The 17,500-nt window shown below is 51.8% G+C and overlaps 1 protein-coding gene and 1 pseudogene across 1 annotated transcript in view; both read right to left on the reverse strand.

Moving 5' to 3' along the window:
* Window positions 1–4,282: 4,282 nt before the first annotated feature.
* The window catches only part of LOC100447387 (dynein axonemal heavy chain 1-like), a 29,777-nt gene continuing 16,559 nt past the window's right edge, over window positions 4,283–17,500 (reverse strand). The window contains 14 exon segments of the mRNA XM_024235464.2: window positions 4,283–4,358; window positions 4,843–5,039; window positions 6,546–6,776; window positions 7,904–8,082; window positions 10,682–10,720; window positions 11,261–11,434; window positions 13,609–13,676; window positions 13,678–13,761; window positions 14,270–14,430; window positions 14,573–14,713; window positions 15,834–15,941; window positions 16,024–16,182; window positions 16,423–16,542; window positions 16,633–16,827. Coding sequence (XP_024091232.2) covers window positions 4,283–4,358; window positions 4,843–5,039; window positions 6,546–6,776; window positions 7,904–8,082; window positions 10,682–10,720; window positions 11,261–11,434; window positions 13,609–13,676; window positions 13,678–13,761; window positions 14,270–14,430; window positions 14,573–14,713; window positions 15,834–15,941; window positions 16,024–16,182; window positions 16,423–16,542; window positions 16,633–16,827 — 1,932 coding nt within the window.
* Window positions 11,598–13,441, reverse strand: LOC129051234 (serine/threonine-protein phosphatase 2A 56 kDa regulatory subunit gamma isoform-like; annotated as a pseudogene).

The raw sequence follows: 17,500 nt of genomic DNA on the forward strand, positions 1-17,500 counted from the left end.
TGTTTTTGCAGGGTTTCTCGTGTATCTCCTTCACTTCTGCTCTGATCTTAGTTACTTCTTGTCTTCTGCTAGCTTTTGAATTTGTTTGCTCCTGCTTCTCTAGTTCTTTTAACTGTGATGTTAGGGTGTCGATTTTAGATCTTTCCTGCTTTCTCTTGTGGGCATCTAGTGCAATAAATTTCCCTCTAAACACTGCTTTAGCTATGTCCCAGATATTCTGGTACATTGTATCTTTGTTCTCATTGGTTTCAAAGAACTTATTTATTTCTGCCTTAATTTTGTTATTTACCAAGTAGTCATTCAGGAGCAGGTTACAGTTTCCATGTAGTTGTGCAGTTTTGAGTGAGTTTCTTAATCCTGAGTTCTAATTTGATTGCACTGTGGTCTGAGAGAGTGTTTGTTATGATTTCCATTCTTTTGCATTTGCTGAGGAGTGTTTTACTTCCAATTATGTAGTCAATTTTACAAGAAGTGCAATGTGGTGCTGAGAAGAATGTATATTCTGTTGATTTGGGGTGGAGCATCCTGTAGATGTTTATTAGGTCTGTTTGGTCCAGAGCTGAGTTCAAGACCTGAATATCTTTGTTAATTTTGTCTTGTTGATCTGTCTAATACTGATGGTGTGGTGTTAAAAGTCTCCCACTATTATTATGTGGGAGTCTAAATCTCTTTGTAGGTCTCTAAGAACTTGCTTTATGAATCTGGATGCTCCTGTATTGGGTGCATATATATTTAGGATAGTTAGCTCTTCTTGTTGCATTGATCCCGTTACCATTATGTAATGTCCTTCTTTATCCCTTTTGATCTTTGTTGGTTTAAAGTCTGTTTTATCAGACCAGGATTGCAACCTCTGCCTTTTTTTGTTTTGTTTTCCACTTGCTAGGTAAATATTCCTCCATCCCTTTATTTTGAGCCTATATGTGTCTTTGCACATGAGATGAGTCTCCTGAACACAGCACATTGCTGAGTCTTGACTCTTTATCCAATTTGTTAGTCTGTGTCTTTTAATTGGGGCATTTAGCCCATTTACATTTAAGGTTAATATTGTTATGTGTGAATTTGATCCCGTCATTATGATGCTAGCTGGTTATTTTGCCAGTTAGTTGATGCAGTTTCTTCATAGTGTCAATGGTCTTTACAATTTGGCATGTTTTTGCAGTGGCTGGTACCGGTTTTCCTTTCCATGTTTAGTGCTTCCTTCAGGAGCTCTTGTAAGGCAGGCCTGGTGGTGACAAAATCTCTCAGCATTTGCTTGTCTGTAAAGGACTTTATTTCTCCTTTGCTTATGAAGCTTAGTTTGGCTGGATATAAAATTCTGGGTTGAAAATTCCTTTTTTTTTTTTTTTTTGAGACAGAGTCTTGCACTGTCACCCAGGCTGGAGTGCAGTGGCACGATCTTGGCTCACTGCAACCTCTGCCTTCCAGGTTCAAGCAATTCTCCTGCCTCAGCCTCCCAAGTAGCTGGGATTACAGGTGCCCACCACCATGCCCGGCAAATTTTTTGTATTTTTAGTAGAGATGGGGTTTCACTGTGTTGGCCAGGCTGGTCTCGAATGCCTGACCTCATGATCCACCCGCCTCAGCCTCCCAAAGTGCTGGGATTACAGGTGTGAGCCACCACTCCCAGTCAAAAATTCCTTTCTTTAAGAACATTGAATATTGGCCCCCACTCTCTTCTGGCTTGTAGGGTTTCTGCAGAGAGATCCACTGTTAGTCTGATGGGCTTCCCTTTGTCGGCAACTCGACCTTTCTCTCTGGCTGCTTTTCATATTTTTTCCTCCATTTCAACCTTGGTGAATCTGATGATTATGTGTCTTGGAGTTGCTCTTCTTGAGGAGTATCTTTGTGGTGTTCTCTGTATTTCCTTAATTTGAATGTTGGCCTATCTTGCTAGGTTGGGGAAGTTCTCCTGGATAATATCCTGAAAAGTGTTTTCCAACTTGGTTCCATTCTCCCTGTCACTTTTAGGTACACCAATCAAACATAGATTTGGTCTTTCCACATAGTCCCATATTTCTTGGAGGCTTTGTTCATTCCTTTTCATTCTTTTTTTCTCTAATCTTGTCTTTATGCTTTATTTCATTAAGTTGATCTTCAATCTGTGATATCCTTTCTTCTGCTTGATCAATTCAGCTATTGATATTTGTGTATGCTTCATGAAATTCTCATGCTGTGTTTTTCAGCTCCATAAGGTCATTTTTGTTCTCTAAACTGCAATTCCTTTAACCTTTTTTTGAGGTTCTTAGCCTCCTTGCATTGGGTTAGAACATGTTCCTTTAGCCCAGAGGAGTTTGTTAATACCTATTATCTGAAGCCTACTTCTGTCAATTTGTCAAATTCATTCTCTGTCCAGTTTTGTTCCCTTGGTGGTGAGAAGTTGTGATCTTTTGGAGGAGAAGAGGCATTCTAGTTTTTGGAATTTTCAGCTTTTTTACGCTGGTTTTTCCTCATCTTCATGGATTTATCTACTTTGGTCTTTGATGTTGGTGACCTTCCAATGAGGTTTCTGAGTGGACATCCTTTTTATTGATGTTGATGCTATTCCTTTCTGCTTGTTAGTTTTCCTTCTAACAGTCAGGCCCCTCTGCTGCAGGTCTGCTGGAGTTTGCTGGAGGTCCACTCCAGATTTTTTGCCTGGGTATCACCAGCGGAGGCTGCAGAACAGCAAAGATTGCTGCCTGTTCCTTCCTCTGGAAGCTTCGTCCCAGAGGGGCACCTGTCAGATGCCAGCCAGAGCTCTCCTGTATGAGGTTTCTGTCGACCCCTTCTGGGAGGTGTCTCCCAATCAGGAGGCATGGGGGTCAGGGATTCACGTGAGGAGGCAGTCTGTCCCTTAGCAGAGCTCGAGTGCTGTGCTGGGAGATTTGCTGCTCTCTTCAGAGCTGGCAGGCAGGGATGTTTAAGTCTGCTGAAGCTGCACCCACAGCTGCCCCTTCCCCCAGGTGCTCTGTCCCAGGGGGATAAGGTTTTATTTATAAGCCCTTGATTGGGGCTTCTGCCTTTTTTTCAGAGATGCCCTGCCCAGAGAGGAGGAATCTAGAGAGGCAATCTGGCCACAGCCACTTTCCTGTGCTGTGATGATTTCCACCCAATCCAAACTTCCCAGCCTCCTTAGCACTGTCAAGGGAAAACTGCCTACTCAAGCCTCAGTAATGGCGAAAGCCCCTTCCCCCCCAAACTCTAGCATCTCAGGTTGACTTCAGACTGCTGTGCTGGCAGCGAGAATTTCAAGCCATTGGATCTTAGTTTGCTGGGCTCCATGGCAATGGGATCCACTGAGCTAGACCACTTGGCTCCCTGGCTTCAGCCCCCTTTCCACAGGAGTGAATGCTTCTGTCTCACTGGCATTCCAGACACCACTAGGGTATGAAAAAAAACTCCTGCAGCTAAGTCGGTGTCTGCCCAAACAGCCACCCATTTTATGCTTGAAACCCAGGGCCCTGGTGGTGTAGGCACCTGAGGGAATCTCCTGGTCTGTGGGTTGTGAAGACTGTGAGAAAAGTGTAGTGTCTGGTCTAGAGTGCACCATTCCTCATGGCACAGTCTCTCAAGGCTTCTCTTGGCTAGGGGAGGGAGTTCCCCGACCCCTTGTGCTTCCCAAGTGAGGCGACGCCCCACCCTGCTAAAATGTTCAGTTTTCATGTAATAGCTTTAGTCAGTCATAGACCTGTGTTTACAAAAGAAAGGCAACAGTGATCCTCTGTTTTAGCCACAAAAAGATCTATGTCTACTGAAAATTCATTGAAAGACTCATATTTATATAACCATATTTGTCCTTCAGTTTCATAGATCACTGGATTTGTGTTCAGCAGTTTTTAAAAATCTCTCTATCCGTGTATGCATCCATATATGAATGTATCTATCTACATATGTAGATAAGTATGAATGTTTGCATGTATGTGTGTACCTATCTATCTATGATCTATCTAGTCCCTTGGTTCTCATCTGTGATGCCACGATTCAATCAAAGAAAAGCAATATGGCATCACTGCTGTGACATGGTTACTCCACATGCAGTATAGCATAGGATTTGGTCAGCCTCCTCAACCATTTTCTTGTCTACTTGATTTTAGAGTCAGTTCTTACTAACAGGAAGCTACTAATTAGTTGATATTAAAACCAGCCCTTGTTTAGTCATTTTACTTCAATAATATAGTTTTTATTGTTTAGGCATTTTATAAACTTAACCTTTCTCTTGCTATCTCTCCAGAAAGATGACAAGCCTGCACTTATAGTTTTGCAGCTACAGATAATTGTACAAATAACTAAATATTGTTAATATTTAGTTCTTGGATAGTTCTTGGATGCATTTGCCGTAGTTCTTGGATAGTTCAATCTGGAAGCACTCCTACTCAGCCCTGGAGGCAGAAGTTTGGGTTGAAGCATGCCAGGGGCTTGGGGCCAGATGCCGAAGGGTGGTGGGTGACCACACCTACCCCAACCACCTGGAGTTCTGCTCCCATCCTGGGCAGACCTGCAGACCCTTCAGGCCCTGAACCTGCTTTTTTTGCCTCCAGACCTTTGCCCAAGTTGTTCCCTCAGTCCAAACCCCCTTCCCTTCCATCCTCCCAGCTCTGATTCTGAGAGCAGCCCTGGCCACCTCCCCTAGTAATCCCTCTGGGATGCCTGCACTACACTTCCCTCCCCACAGCACCACACGGCACTGGTGCTGCCTCTCCCTGGAGCCCAGGTCCTGCTACTAGTCTTTTCAGAAGCCTGTGGGCTGCACGGGCCTGCTTCAGGGCTGCCTGAGACCTCTACCACTGTGCAAAAGCATGGGTCAGTCAAACCGACCAGCTAGCCCCAGCTGCCCACTGCCCAGCAAGCCCCAGAGGCCCTCACATGTGCGAGGTGAGCCGTGTGAGGGAGCTGAGGCCGCTGCCACCCACACCCAGCAGGACTGCATTGCCCAGCGCCTGGCGTAGGGTGCAGCTGATGTGGCAGATGTGGCTCATAGCGTCCATGAAGAGGACCAGCTTCAGCTTGGCTGTGTTGATCTGGTTGTAGTCCTCTATGTACTCCTCGATCACCTGCATCATCTGCACACCAAGGCAAGGATGGGGAAGGTGGGGTCTCTCTTACTGTAGGGGTCTCTCTTACTGCTCCCCCCCACCCACCCACTTTCTTCTCTGTCCTGACTGAGAAGCACAGGTGCCTTGACCACCCTGTGACCCAGCCAGCTGCATGTTTCCCCTGCAGGCTCAAGCCCAAGCTGAACATTCCCAAACACTGATAAACTTGCTTAGATTGTTGCTCAAAACACTGAGGGATTGACCTAGTGTGGTGGCTCACACCTCTAATCCCAGCACTGTGGGAAGCCAAGGTGGGAGGATCACTTGAGCCCAGGAGTTCAACACCAGCCTGGGCAACATGGCAAAACTCTGCCTCTACCAAAAATAAAAATAAAAATAAAAATTAGCTGGGCATGATGGTGCATGCCTGTGGTCCCAGCTACTCAGGAGGCTGAGGTGGGATGACTGATAGAGCCCATGAGGTGGAGGCTGCAGTAAGCCAAGTTCGTGCCACTACCCTCCAGCCTGGGTGACGGAGCAAGACCCAGTCACATACACACACACAAACAAAAACAAAAGCAAAAACAAAACCCACAGAGGGATCAAGCATATTGTTAAATACATAGAAGCTAGCCCCAGCCCACCCAAATTCCTTCAGTCCTCATGTGAACTCCATAACTCGTATGACTCCCTCGTTGCAGACATACCAAGCTAGAACATCTCTGCTCTCTCCCGTACGTGAGTTCCCCTAATAAATGCTCTGGACTAATTACCCTGTAATTCAATGCTGCTTTCTTTGGAATCTCAACCAGCCCAATCTAGGGATGGCTTGGGGGCAGTCCCTTGTAGGAACTTGCTTGCTGCCACTTTTGGGGCGACTCCAGCCATGGGCTCAGCTGATCAGAACACCGTGTACCGGGGCCCTCCCTGACTGGGAGCTCACCTGCCACAGCATACCCCATTCCTCCTGTGCATGGTGGGGATGCTGGGCCTTAAGAAGCCAGTCCCCCTGCTTCTTAAGCCTGACATAGGGACACATGGAGGCCTAAGAGTTGGGTCAGAGCCCTGACTGCTCCTTCTGGGGCTCACCAGGGTGTGCTGACCCTGGGACCCTGGTGGGAGCTCTGGGAATTAGGAGAGGATGCGTGTGGAGAGAAACTGTCAGGAGGCCTGCTTCAGCCATGCAACACTGGGGCCAAGTGAGGCCTCTTCCCTGCCTCCCTGGGGTCCTGACTGAGACCCATGGCCCCAGGCCCTGCCCCCCACCCCCTGTGGAGGGATGATTGCCCCTGTGTCTAGAGTCCATCTCAGCTGGACCACAAGCTGGTTCTCAAGAGATAAGCAAAGAAACTGGTACCCAGAGAGAGCAAGGGCATGCCGGGAATCTCCTGGAGCTGGCCTTCTTACCCCGCATCCTGGCCCCCTGGTTATAGTGTGGTGGTCTGTTAGTGGTGACTGCAAGGGGCCTGGGCCCCAGGGAGGCAGATTGAAGAGGACTCCACCAGGGGTAGGGTGCCTGCCTGGGCCCCTCACCTTACTCTCACTGGTGATGAACTCGTAGGACTTTACATCGGAGCCTGGTGACATGAAGTCCCCTTAAAGAATGGGCTGGAAAGGGCAGACCTTGTTGAAGGTCACCTCCCACTGCTCCATGCAGCGCTTGAGGAGCTGGTTGAACCAGCTGCGGTCCTTCTCATTCACCAGTCGGTCTCAGAACACGTGGCAGTTCTCGTGATACCACAGTTGCAGCAGCTGCACTTGGTCCTGTGGTAGCCCCAGCATCGGTGCCTGTCCTTGGCCCCCGAGCCCTCAGCTATCTCTCAAACCACCAGGCAAGGGAGGGTGGGCCCCAATTCCTGGGGCCCTGACTGGAGCCTGGCTCTCCCACCATGGCCCAGGGACAGTGTGTGGGGGCTGCTGGCAAGTTCAACTGCTGGCTGGCTGAGGATGGGTTGGATTGCACAGTGCTGCCTGGGCCTCCTCATGCCTCAGCTCTGAGTCCAGCTGGCCAAGTGCCCTCTGGGTGTCTGGCTCTGCTAGCTTGTCACAAGCACCTCACTTCCACCTTTTAGCCCCCTGTGGCTCCCCTAACCCCAAACCTGGGAGGGATGCTTGATGCTCCTAACACCTTCCCAACAGCCCACATCTAACCACCCACCAAGCCACACTGACATGACCCACCAATCTCCTCTGAACCTGCCCCTCTCTCCATCTCTGCTGCCGCCTCTGTCCCAGGTTCCCTGCATCTCCCTGGGTGGCAGGACTGCCCTCCATAAGCTCCCAGCCTTTTCTGTAGACTTTGTTGGCTACAAACGTGGCTACAAGGCCAGGGTCAGCTTCTGTCCTGCTCACCCCATCTCCTTAGCCTGGGCTACACACACACTGGCCGCTCAGTCCCATTCCCAAGTGCAGGTCTGTCCCCCGCCCACCCACATGGCTCCTCATTACACCCTCAGAACAAATTGAAGCTCCATGCTGGCCTCCCACCGTGCCTAGCACCTGGCCCCACCCCTGCCAGTGCCCCTGACACCTGGCTCCCTGCTATACTTCCTCCTCCTTCCACATGGGTGTTTTTGGTTCCCAGAGGGCACCCTGCTCACTGTCCCTCAAGCATTCTCACATGCAGGGCCCACACCAGAAGCCCTCTTTCTCCCTCGTCTTGCCCTGGCTCTCTTATGTGATCCCTGTCTCAGCCACCATTCCAGGTGTGGGTTCAACCAACAAGACTGGGCTCAGCTGCACCAAGGCTGGGCTCTGGAGGGCCTGGCACCTCCATGTTCCAGGAAGCCCCACTCAGGGCCTGTTTGGGCAGGAAGGCCTGAAATTGGTGGGGCTGGGGAGGATGGGGAGAGCAGTGTTGGCATTGGGGAGGGTGCCTGCCCGGTCCTCACCTCGACCTTGGCCGGGTCAGCCATGAGCATGCCTTGGAAGACCTTGGAGAAGTCCCTCAGGTTGAAGATGTAGTGGGACTTGGCTGGAGTGGGCAGCAGCTGGGAGGTGATGGTGGCATACACCATGATGGTGGCTTCCATAAGGGGCTCCATGAAGTGGGCAATGTAGGGGGCCCCAGCTGGGGGAATAGGAGAGTGGCCTGGGTCACATGCCAGGAGCTCCCTCTGCCACCTCTGCAGGTCCTGACTTCCTTGCCTTTGCTGTGCTCTGCCCTCCCACCAAGCCCCTTCCCCAGCCTTCAGGCTTGGATCCCACGTACCCTTTGGCCCCATCTCGGATGCCCCCAGCTTGGGGGAGGTGAAGAATCTCCTGCTCTGCACTCCCTTATATCTTTATGCTGACATGGCCTGTCAGAGCACTGGGACTCTTCATGGAATTGGGGGCGCTCGTGGGGTCAGTGCTGGGTGGGTCCATTACTGCCTTGTCCTATGGGGGCTGTGCACAGACCTGAACATTCCACCTCTGAGCCGCACGTGGGGAGGGTCTCATGGTCCACGTAGGCCTCAAGATGCCTAAGGTTGGGTGTGGGGAGGCCAGGAGCACACCACCAACCTTGAGGGTTCACCGCCCACTTCAGGGCTGCCCACCCCTCAGCCTGCATTTTCACCACTCACACACCTATAGGCCTGTTCTTTGAAAACTATGCAATTGTGTTCTGGGAACCCAAATTCTGTCAGTGGAAACTTGGCGGAGAAGTGGAAAAAATGGAAAGAAAGGGCGGGAGAGGGGCTTGTCTGTTGACACAGGCACTGGGCACAGAGTGACCCAAACAGACACACTCCTTGCCCTCAAGCTGACATTCTTGTCAGTAAGGATGACAATGAGCTGATTAGCAAGTAACAAAGACAGCAAACAGGTGGCAAGGGCTACGGGCAGCTCTGCAGCAGGAGAGGGGCCCAGGGAGGGCCAGAGATGGGCTTGGGGGCAATTTTATGGGACACTGGGGGAGGCCTCACAGAGGAAGGGGACAGTCAAGCAGAGAAGTGAGATGCAAGCTTGCACATAACTGGAGAAAAATTGTCTCAGGCAGAGGGGACAGCAAGGGCAAAGGCCTGGAGGTGGGAGCAGGCCTGGCATGTTAAGGACCAGCAATAAGGGGGTGAGCAGGAGGCGGTGAGATCAGAGGATGAGGCAGGGCAAACTGAGGACAGCTTTGCCTACCACTGCCAGGACCCGGGCTCTTGCCTGGATGTGATGGGTGAGAGAGGAGGAATGTGGCCTGTTGGAATGATTTCATGGGTCCCTGTGGCCCCAAGCAGAAGATAGACCTTAGGCAGGTGAAGGCAGCCACCAGGAGACCATGGCAGGGCTACAGCACTGGCCGGGTGGGCGAGGACAGGGTGGTGAGCAGTAGTAGCCAATAGGGATGGGTTCTCAAGGGAGAACCTATGGGGCCTCCTGACAGGTGAGCTGTGGGGTGAGGGAAGTGGGGATGGACGATGGCGCCAAGACTCCTTGCCTGGAGCACCTGGAAGGATGGAGCTGCCATCGCCTGAGATGAGAAGAGTGCGGGGACTGGGGCACTCGGGAGTTTGGCTCTGGAGAGGTTTGGCCTGAGATACCCTGTGGACATCCCAGGGGAGATGTGGAATCAGGCATTCAGGGAAGAGGTCTGGGCTGAGGAGGTAGACTTGGGAGTTGCCAGCACAAAGATGGTTTTCCCCGTCAGAGGTGGGCTGGGACTGTCTCAGGAGAGTGTGGTTGGAGGGAGAAGAGGCTGGAGACCAAGCCCCAGTCCATCTGAGAATGGGCAGCTAGGGATGGGGGAGGCCTGAGAGAAGCCTATGGCAGGAAGGGGACATCTGCCGGTCAGCACTACTGACCCCTGGGAAGGCGAGGACGAGGGCTGACCGCTGGTCTGGCCACAGAAGGCAACTGGTGACAAGAACACTCTCAGAGGGTGAGGGGGGCATTCACAGGAAAGTGGGAGGGGAGGGCAGGTGCTGCGGGAAAGACAATGCTTTGGAGTTTTGCTCAGCCGTGGGCTGGGGCAGGTGGGAAGGGGGCCCAGGGAGGCTGTTTTGCATTTGGTGGTTAAGACAGAGAATGGGGCTTGCTTGTGGAAGGCCCAGTGGCAAAGGGAGTACTGGTGTCGGTGGGGAAGAGGGGAGCCACATTCCCAGGCAGGCCCAGGAGGAGGCTGGGCTTTGCTGTGGAGCAGCAGTCGGTTCCCAGCCACAGGAGGGAAGGCCGGGTGCAGGTAAGCAGGTGGGTGCAGACTCAAAAGGGAGCTGTCTACTGACAGCCTCTTTCAGCTGAAGGCAGGGGGAGGAGGTAGGCCTGGGCAAGGACAGGGACTGCAGTGGTCAGCCACCTTGCCGCGATGATGGGCAGATTCACCACGATGCCTGCCCCACACAAACCACTCCTGGCTTTCCTGCACATACCTGCTTCCTGGAGTTCTGATTCTTCACACAGGGTGGGAGTTTTTTGGATTCCCTTATTCATGCATTCATTTTGCATTTAATTTGCCTCTATCATCAGCTGGACACTAACACAGGCATGGAAGGGCTGGCTGACTCTAAGAATGGGTGAATGAGCCTATGGGGCAGCCAGTGCCTGTGTCAACCTTCGCTCTGGCACCCAGTGACCCAAGGTCCCTGCATGAACCTGAGGATGGTTCACCACGGTGCCTGGTCCCAGCCTCAACTCACCCAACCAGAGCCCAGAGCTCCTCCTGGAACCAGTGCCCCATTCCCGCCCAGGCCCACACTTACACACAGGCTCCCAGTAGCTTTTTTCTCCAAGGAGTCCATCTAGAGGATGGAGGGAGAAACACTGGGCTCAGGGTTAGGTGGACCTCTTGCTGCTCACCCTGGCCAGGTGAGATAGTGGGGGGAACAGCATCTTGGGGTAAGCTTTTCCCCAAACCCCATAAAGGCTCAGAGACACTCCGTCCATCTTCTCTTGTGGCTTTTCCTGATTTACAAAAGTAACATGCCTCTCCCAGAGTTTCTGGGCAAGTACTAATGTATATGTATGTATGTATGTGAGTGAGTGCATATCTGTGTGTATCACACATCCAGCAATCACCACGTGCCAGGCTTCATGCTAGGTGCTCTACATGCAATATCATACCTAACCCTCATGATCTGGAATGGTAGGTACAGATGAAGAAACAGGCTCAGAGAGATTCATGAGCTGCCAAAGGTCACACAGCTGAGTGAGAGGTGAAGCCAGGGTTGCGGTCATGGTTTGGCCACTCCACCCTTTCTGGTGGCCACCCAGCTGTCCTTGGTGTGGCTCCCTGGCCTGGGCTTCTGCCTTTGTCCATGCTCACCCACACCAATATTCACCCATCCAGTTGCGCAGGATGGTGGAGAAGATGTGTTTCTTGCTGACCTCGTCCATCTCAGCGAAAGACAGGTAGTTGAAGTGATGCATCAGCCGTGGGGTGACGGTGTTCCTGCCTCCACCCGGGGGACCGATGGCACAGACAAAGTTGATGTCCACTAGGTTCTTGAAGGTGCCTGGAGTAGGGGCAGGAAGTCAGGAAGGGCCCTGGCCAGGGCTGCATCATGACCTTTGTGGCCCCTTCTCCATACAAAAATTCAGAATTATACTTTAGAATAGTATTGGAATAAAGACAAATACATCAATATTACACAGGAAAATTTTTCTTTGCCCTAAAAATTCATCCTCCTCTCCTTTAACTTTTTTTTACAAAGTTCAAAAGTACTTTTTATTGCAGACATTTTCATATACAATGTTAGTGAAATCGAGCCCCCTCCCCCCTCTCATGGTGAAGACATATTCTTATCTTATAAAAACATTTCAAGTAACCCTGGACATTTTCATATTACTCTCTTTTTCAGTACCTGGGGATTGGCTTTGGCTAGATTTTCTATTTTAACCCATGCTTCTTCCCGTACTTTCATTTTTAGCTTCTCTTTTAGTTTCTCTGCCTTAAATTGTTGTGTACAGTCATCAGATAGCTTTTGGTTCATTTCCATGAACAGCTTCAGGGCATTGTATATCAAACCATGTATTATCTTGTTCCAATGGGTCTTTGAGTTGTGGTACAAGGAAGGAAACATGATGGGCAGAATCTTTGCTGCGTTGTCACTGATTAAACTCATGATGTATTCATTATTCCAGTAATAGAGAGCTCGCTCTGCCACCTGGAACTGTGGGCTGGAGACACATTTGGCCAACTGCTGGAAGAGGGGCTCCATGGTCTTCACAAATTCTGATGGTTCTATGACATCTAAAATCGCTTCTAATTCATTTAAGAACATTACTTCTTTTGGACTGTGAGTCTTTGGCCAGTATTTGAGAAGTGCCATCACCACTGGTTCTGTAGGGGTGCTATCCTTTTCTAAAAACTGCACTCCACAGTATGCCAGCTGGGGGTGGTAGACACTCAGAGATTTCACTTTGTTCAAAGGTAGTAACACCTTCAATAAGAAAATCTTGTGTTCTTCTTTTAGTGGTAAGGCAAATCCATTAATTATACTTCCCAATATTTCCAGTAACTCTCCTATGCTGTTATGATGATCTGTTTCATAAATAAACCTATAAAATATATTATCTGTTTTCTGATGTAAGCTCTCAAGCCTAGGAATTTCCCATAGATTCTGTGAAGGGTGGTTTTAAGAAAATCTCTCTCCCGAGGATCTTCACTGTCAAAGAGCTTTAAAAGCTGCAATACAAACTTCTGATCAATATATTTCTTCGCTATATTAGGTTGGAAATCCGGAGACTCTAAAAATCTTAAGAAAAATTCATAAACAATTGTAGATGAAGCCATGCTGCTTCTAACGTTGGTTCATCTTCCTCTGGGTCAAATTCTGCTCCCCTAGGATTGGAGGAAGGTGGTAATGTTCAAAACATCTTAACTGCAAACATATGGACTACTTCTGGGTAAATAGCTCTGTGATCACGTTCCAATTATGGGTGATATGTTCTACCATTTCACTTAAAGCAGCTCGTTTTATTTCCTTCCACTTTAGGTCACTTAGTGGATCAGAAACAAAGTCAAAAAAGACACAACACTGACATAACTTCTGGATAAAAAGCTTCTCTTGATCAGCAGGAGGAACATCTTTTAAGGATGGTAGTTTTTGAAGTTCTCTATTATTGCTTGCACTAAACCTTGAAGAATTTTGCCGTGTCTTTCTTCACTATGGGCTGAGAGACAGTACTTTTATTTTAGCAGACACTGTAGACGGGACAGCAACACGGCTGTTTTTCTTGACGGAAATTTGCTCTGATTGTACTGTGTCTTGTCCTTCTTTTGAACTTTTTCCACTCTTCCCTGCTTTTGGTGATTCTTTCTCCTTCTTGTTTTATTCAGCATGGCTGCAGCGGGCCGCCGCCGCCCTTGCCGCCGCCTGCCCCTGCAGCAGCAGCGCCCCGGCCCCGGCCGTCACGCTCCCGCGGCCACTGCCGCCACCGCCTGGGGACTGAGTCTTTCGCTTGCTCTCGATTCCCCTTTTCCAGGCTTCCAGAGGCCGCGGCAGCCGCGGCGGCGGCGTCTCTCCGCCCCTCCCCGGGCCGGCCCCCTCCTCCCCTTTAATTTTAAGAGAAATTAAAACATTTTTGTGGGTGCCTTAAAGTATTGTAGGCCTTCAGTGCTGCGCCTCCTGTGCCCCTGCACAGCACGCCTAGCCCTTGCCCTGCGAGCCAGGCCGGCCACACTCACCAATGATCTTGCGGTCGTACCAGCCACCTTGGTCCATCCACTGGTACAACAGCTCGATGCGTGGCTGTGTATGTCTCCAGGGCCGACATGTTCAGGTCATCGATGAAGAAGATAAAGTTGCACCCCAGAGGTGGTCCAAACACACCCTTCTGCCTGAGGGGAGAGGCTGTGTGAGCCCAGCACCCACAGGCACAAGGTCCTCTGAGAATCCAGGGGCGACGCGGTGGCAGCTTTGCCTCTGGAAAGCCCTTGCTAAATTTCAGCTTCCTCCAAATTGCTAGACGTCTTGACCCACCCTCATCCTTGTTCTGAGTGCCCTGGGATAGCTGGGACAGGCTGACTTGAGTCTGAGCTCCCTCAAAGTGAGTCTCGCCTCCCAGGCAGATGGACAACAGGCTTCTCACAGACAAACCCAGGGCCCTGTCCAAGGGCCCATCCAGGGCAAGCACCCACACTCTGACTGGCTCTGTAGGAATTTTTGATACAGGGAACGCTCTGGAGCTGCCTGTGAGGGAACCCTGGGCCCCTCGGGGGGCTGTCAGCTCTCCCTGGGAGGTTTCTGGCAAACCCAGGAGCATAATTTGGTGGAAAGGTGGGACAGCAGCTGGGTTGGCCAGGCTGGGGGGATGCAGGGGTGAGGAAGGAGGGAGGGGTGCCCTGCCTCTTGTCCAGCTTGCTGTCAATGAGTTCCTGGGTCTGGTTGGCTGAAGTGCGGGCTGAGAAGGTGAGGAAGTGGCTGACGTAATCCAGTGCCAGGTTCTTGAGGAGCTTGTCAGAGATGGTGGGCATCTTCCCCGTGCCTTTTGGCCCAATGCACAGCACCTGGCAGAGCGGGGATGGCACAGAAGGAGCACGCGGTGGGCCTGGTGCACAGGAGGAGCTGCCCCCCTATCTGTGTGGGAGGCTGGTCGACCCCCAATATAGGCCTTGGGGACAGTGGAGGCAGGGCCTGGGGGGTGCTCACGGGCTTCTTGTTGGTGAGCAGCATGTCCAGTAAATGGGACGTCTGCACGGTGTCCATGGTGGGCACAATGATGTTACAATAGTTGGTGTCTGGTACCATGGTGAATGGAGCTGAGAAGTCCATCCACTTCACCCAGGCAACCTGGAATCATAGGTGGCTCAGCGGTGGGCCTGGAACCCATCCCTGCCCCACTCCTGGCTGCGGCCCCATGGCCAAGTGCAGAAGGGCCAGGAGCTGTAAGGCTGGGCTTTGGCAAGCGGGTCCAGGTGCAGGGCTGCTTCCGGAGGAAATGGAAAGTCCTGTGCCCTGCTTTCTGCATGGGGAGTAGGACTCCCAGCACAAACAGCCAAGAATGTGGACTCTGAGCACAACTGAATAGGAGGGCTCTCCCTGCCCAGGTTGGGGGCTCCCTAAGGACTGCCAGGCCCTGAGTCTCTGCAGAAAGGAGATGCTCCAAGAATTGAACAACCCAGAATGCAAAGGTGTTTGCTGTTTAGTTTCAGGCTACCCAAGAAATGTGGGGACCAGAACCATGGACACTGGTGTCAGCTGGAAGCTGAGAGGCCCCTGGGTCCAGTCTTCCCAACACTGTCCCTGCTTGCACAAATCCTTTCACTCACAGCAGCCCTGATCCAGCTTACAGACATCCCCTGATTGGGGGATCACTATGGCCAAACCAATGCATCCCACTGAGCACAGTCCTAAATGTTAGACCCAAATGTGCCTTAGAAGCCCCCAGCAGGACCCTGCACAGTAATGGACAGGTCTCTGCAGACACCTTCCTACCTCTGTCCTCCTGGGCTGGGGTCTTGACCTTGGGATGAGGATGGGCTCCTGGAGCCTGTGCTAGCTGATAGTAGCGATGAGGGCACAGAAGCAGGCTTCAAAAACTTGCCCCCCAGCCCTGGGGAGACCAGTCTCTGGGAAAATGGGGCTTTTAAGTGGAACTGAGGTGGCCAGTCCCTGGGCTCCGCATCAATGTGGAAGAGGCAGCGTGTATGGCTGGAAAGGAAGGTACTCGAACGTCTCCCCTCTTAGCCCAGCCCTAGGTTCAAGTACAGTTCTGCCACATCTAGAAAATAAGCACAATAATAACCACTCTACAGGGCCATGAGGATTCATGAGATGATGCAAATAACCCCCTCCTGAGACCTGGTGGCCATCAATGTGACCGCTCCCTGTGTGGCCATAATTCATTGCAGGAACAGCAGCCACCCAGTGGTCCCTCCCTGTGCAGTCTCTGGGGAGGGCCTGCAGCCACCTGCTTGTATTCCTCCTCTTCATCCTCATTGTCATTGGTGCCACTGATGCCCGCGTCCTCCAGCCTGTAATCGAACACCAGCCTCTCTTCTGGGAAAAGCAGAGTCAGCTGCCGAGAAGCAGGTGGAGAAGCAGGCTGTGAGGCCTGGTAGGACTGAGGCTCCTTGTCCCTGGGGGCCGCCGGCTCTCACCTGTTCATTCTCCATCTTGAGCCTTAGCCAGTGGCTGAAGCTGGTGCGGCCACTGCTGTCCCCAGTGGCACCCACACTCCAGATCAGGGAGAAGAAGAACCAGGGCTCGATCAACTCTATGATGTGACTCAGCTTTTCAGAGGGTATTTTCTTTAGGCCCTGGGGATGAAGGGAACAGTATCATGCTGAGACAGGAACAGTATCAAGTGGCCTGAGGAAGTGGGGCAGGGGCATGTCTTGACCTCTGCTACACAGCTTTGTTTCTCTACAGCCAGTTGGACAGGTGGTCTCGTGACCCATGTTGCACCAGTCTGATTCTCTCTTTCAGGCCCCGGAGAGCAAGGGCAGCAGTGTGCGGAGAGGGACCAGGTGCATCTAGCCCCACTCTCAGGGCTGTACCTCTCTAGGTAGAAAGGGCTTGAAGAAGCAGTCCACCAGCTTGAGGAGGTTCATGGTCAGGTTGCAGTTGGTTGAAGCGATCACCTCCTTCACTGAGGACCGAATGAAGAAGATGGATTCCTGTAGGGAGCAGGCACCCAGTTCTCATGGCTGGCAGCCACAGTGCCCTGCTGCCCTGCCAGGGTCAGACATACCTGTGGCCTCACTCACCTCCAGGAAGCTGACAAAGAGGGCCTTGATATGCTCCTCATAGGGCTTCAGCAAGGGGGGCAGCTTCCTCAGCCAGCACTCAATGAAGGGTATGAGCCCCAGGATGCTGGGTTCCAGGTACAGCATGCCACAGCGGGAGACCGTAGCTGGTGCAAGTGGTGAAGCCACTTGCACCTCGAACATCATGGTCATTACCTGGTGCCAAGACGAACCACATGAGTGGGCTGGCTGCCAGTCCCCAGTCCTGGAGAAAGGGCTGCAGGGCTGCAGGGCTGTGGGGAGGGGCTGCACATCCTGTAAGTGGGTGGTGTGGGCAGGCTGTGGGGCAGGGGCAGTGCTGGGTGGGATGCAGGAACCGCTGGGTCCTCAGCTGATAATGTGGCTCTCCCTGGAGCCCTGAGGAGGACCCCAAGTCAGGAGATTCCTGAGGTTAGCTGACCAGACTGGGGTCAGGGCATTTTGGGGTCCCTGGAGGCCTGGGGACATCTGATGGGAACTATGTATTTTGCTCCAGAGCCCTCCACCCCTGTGCACATAGACACAGGTCCACAATGACTGCCAGGTATTTGCTTTTAGAAGGATTCAAGAGCTGGACTCAGTGTAGACCCGTGAGCTGCTCTTGTGCCCAGGCCATATCCCTCTTTCTCTGACAACTGCTCCTCACACACCAGGCAGGTCCCTGTGGTGTCTATGCCATCCATCTCCCAGACCCCGGGCACACTGCCAGGGCCAGGTGCACACCTGACCTCACCTGACCTGACTGGGGCAACATGGCTGAAAGTGGGCCTGGGAGGCAAGAGGCAGCATCAGCCAGGGAGCAGTGGGACAGGCATCCTGGTGGGCTCAGAGCACAACAGCAAAAGGGTCT

Source organism: Pongo abelii, chromosome 19 (assembly GCF_028885655.2).
Source record: "Pongo abelii isolate AG06213 chromosome 19, NHGRI_mPonAbe1-v2.0_pri, whole genome shotgun sequence".
Lineage (NCBI taxonomy): Eukaryota > Metazoa > Chordata > Mammalia > Primates > Hominidae > Pongo > Pongo abelii.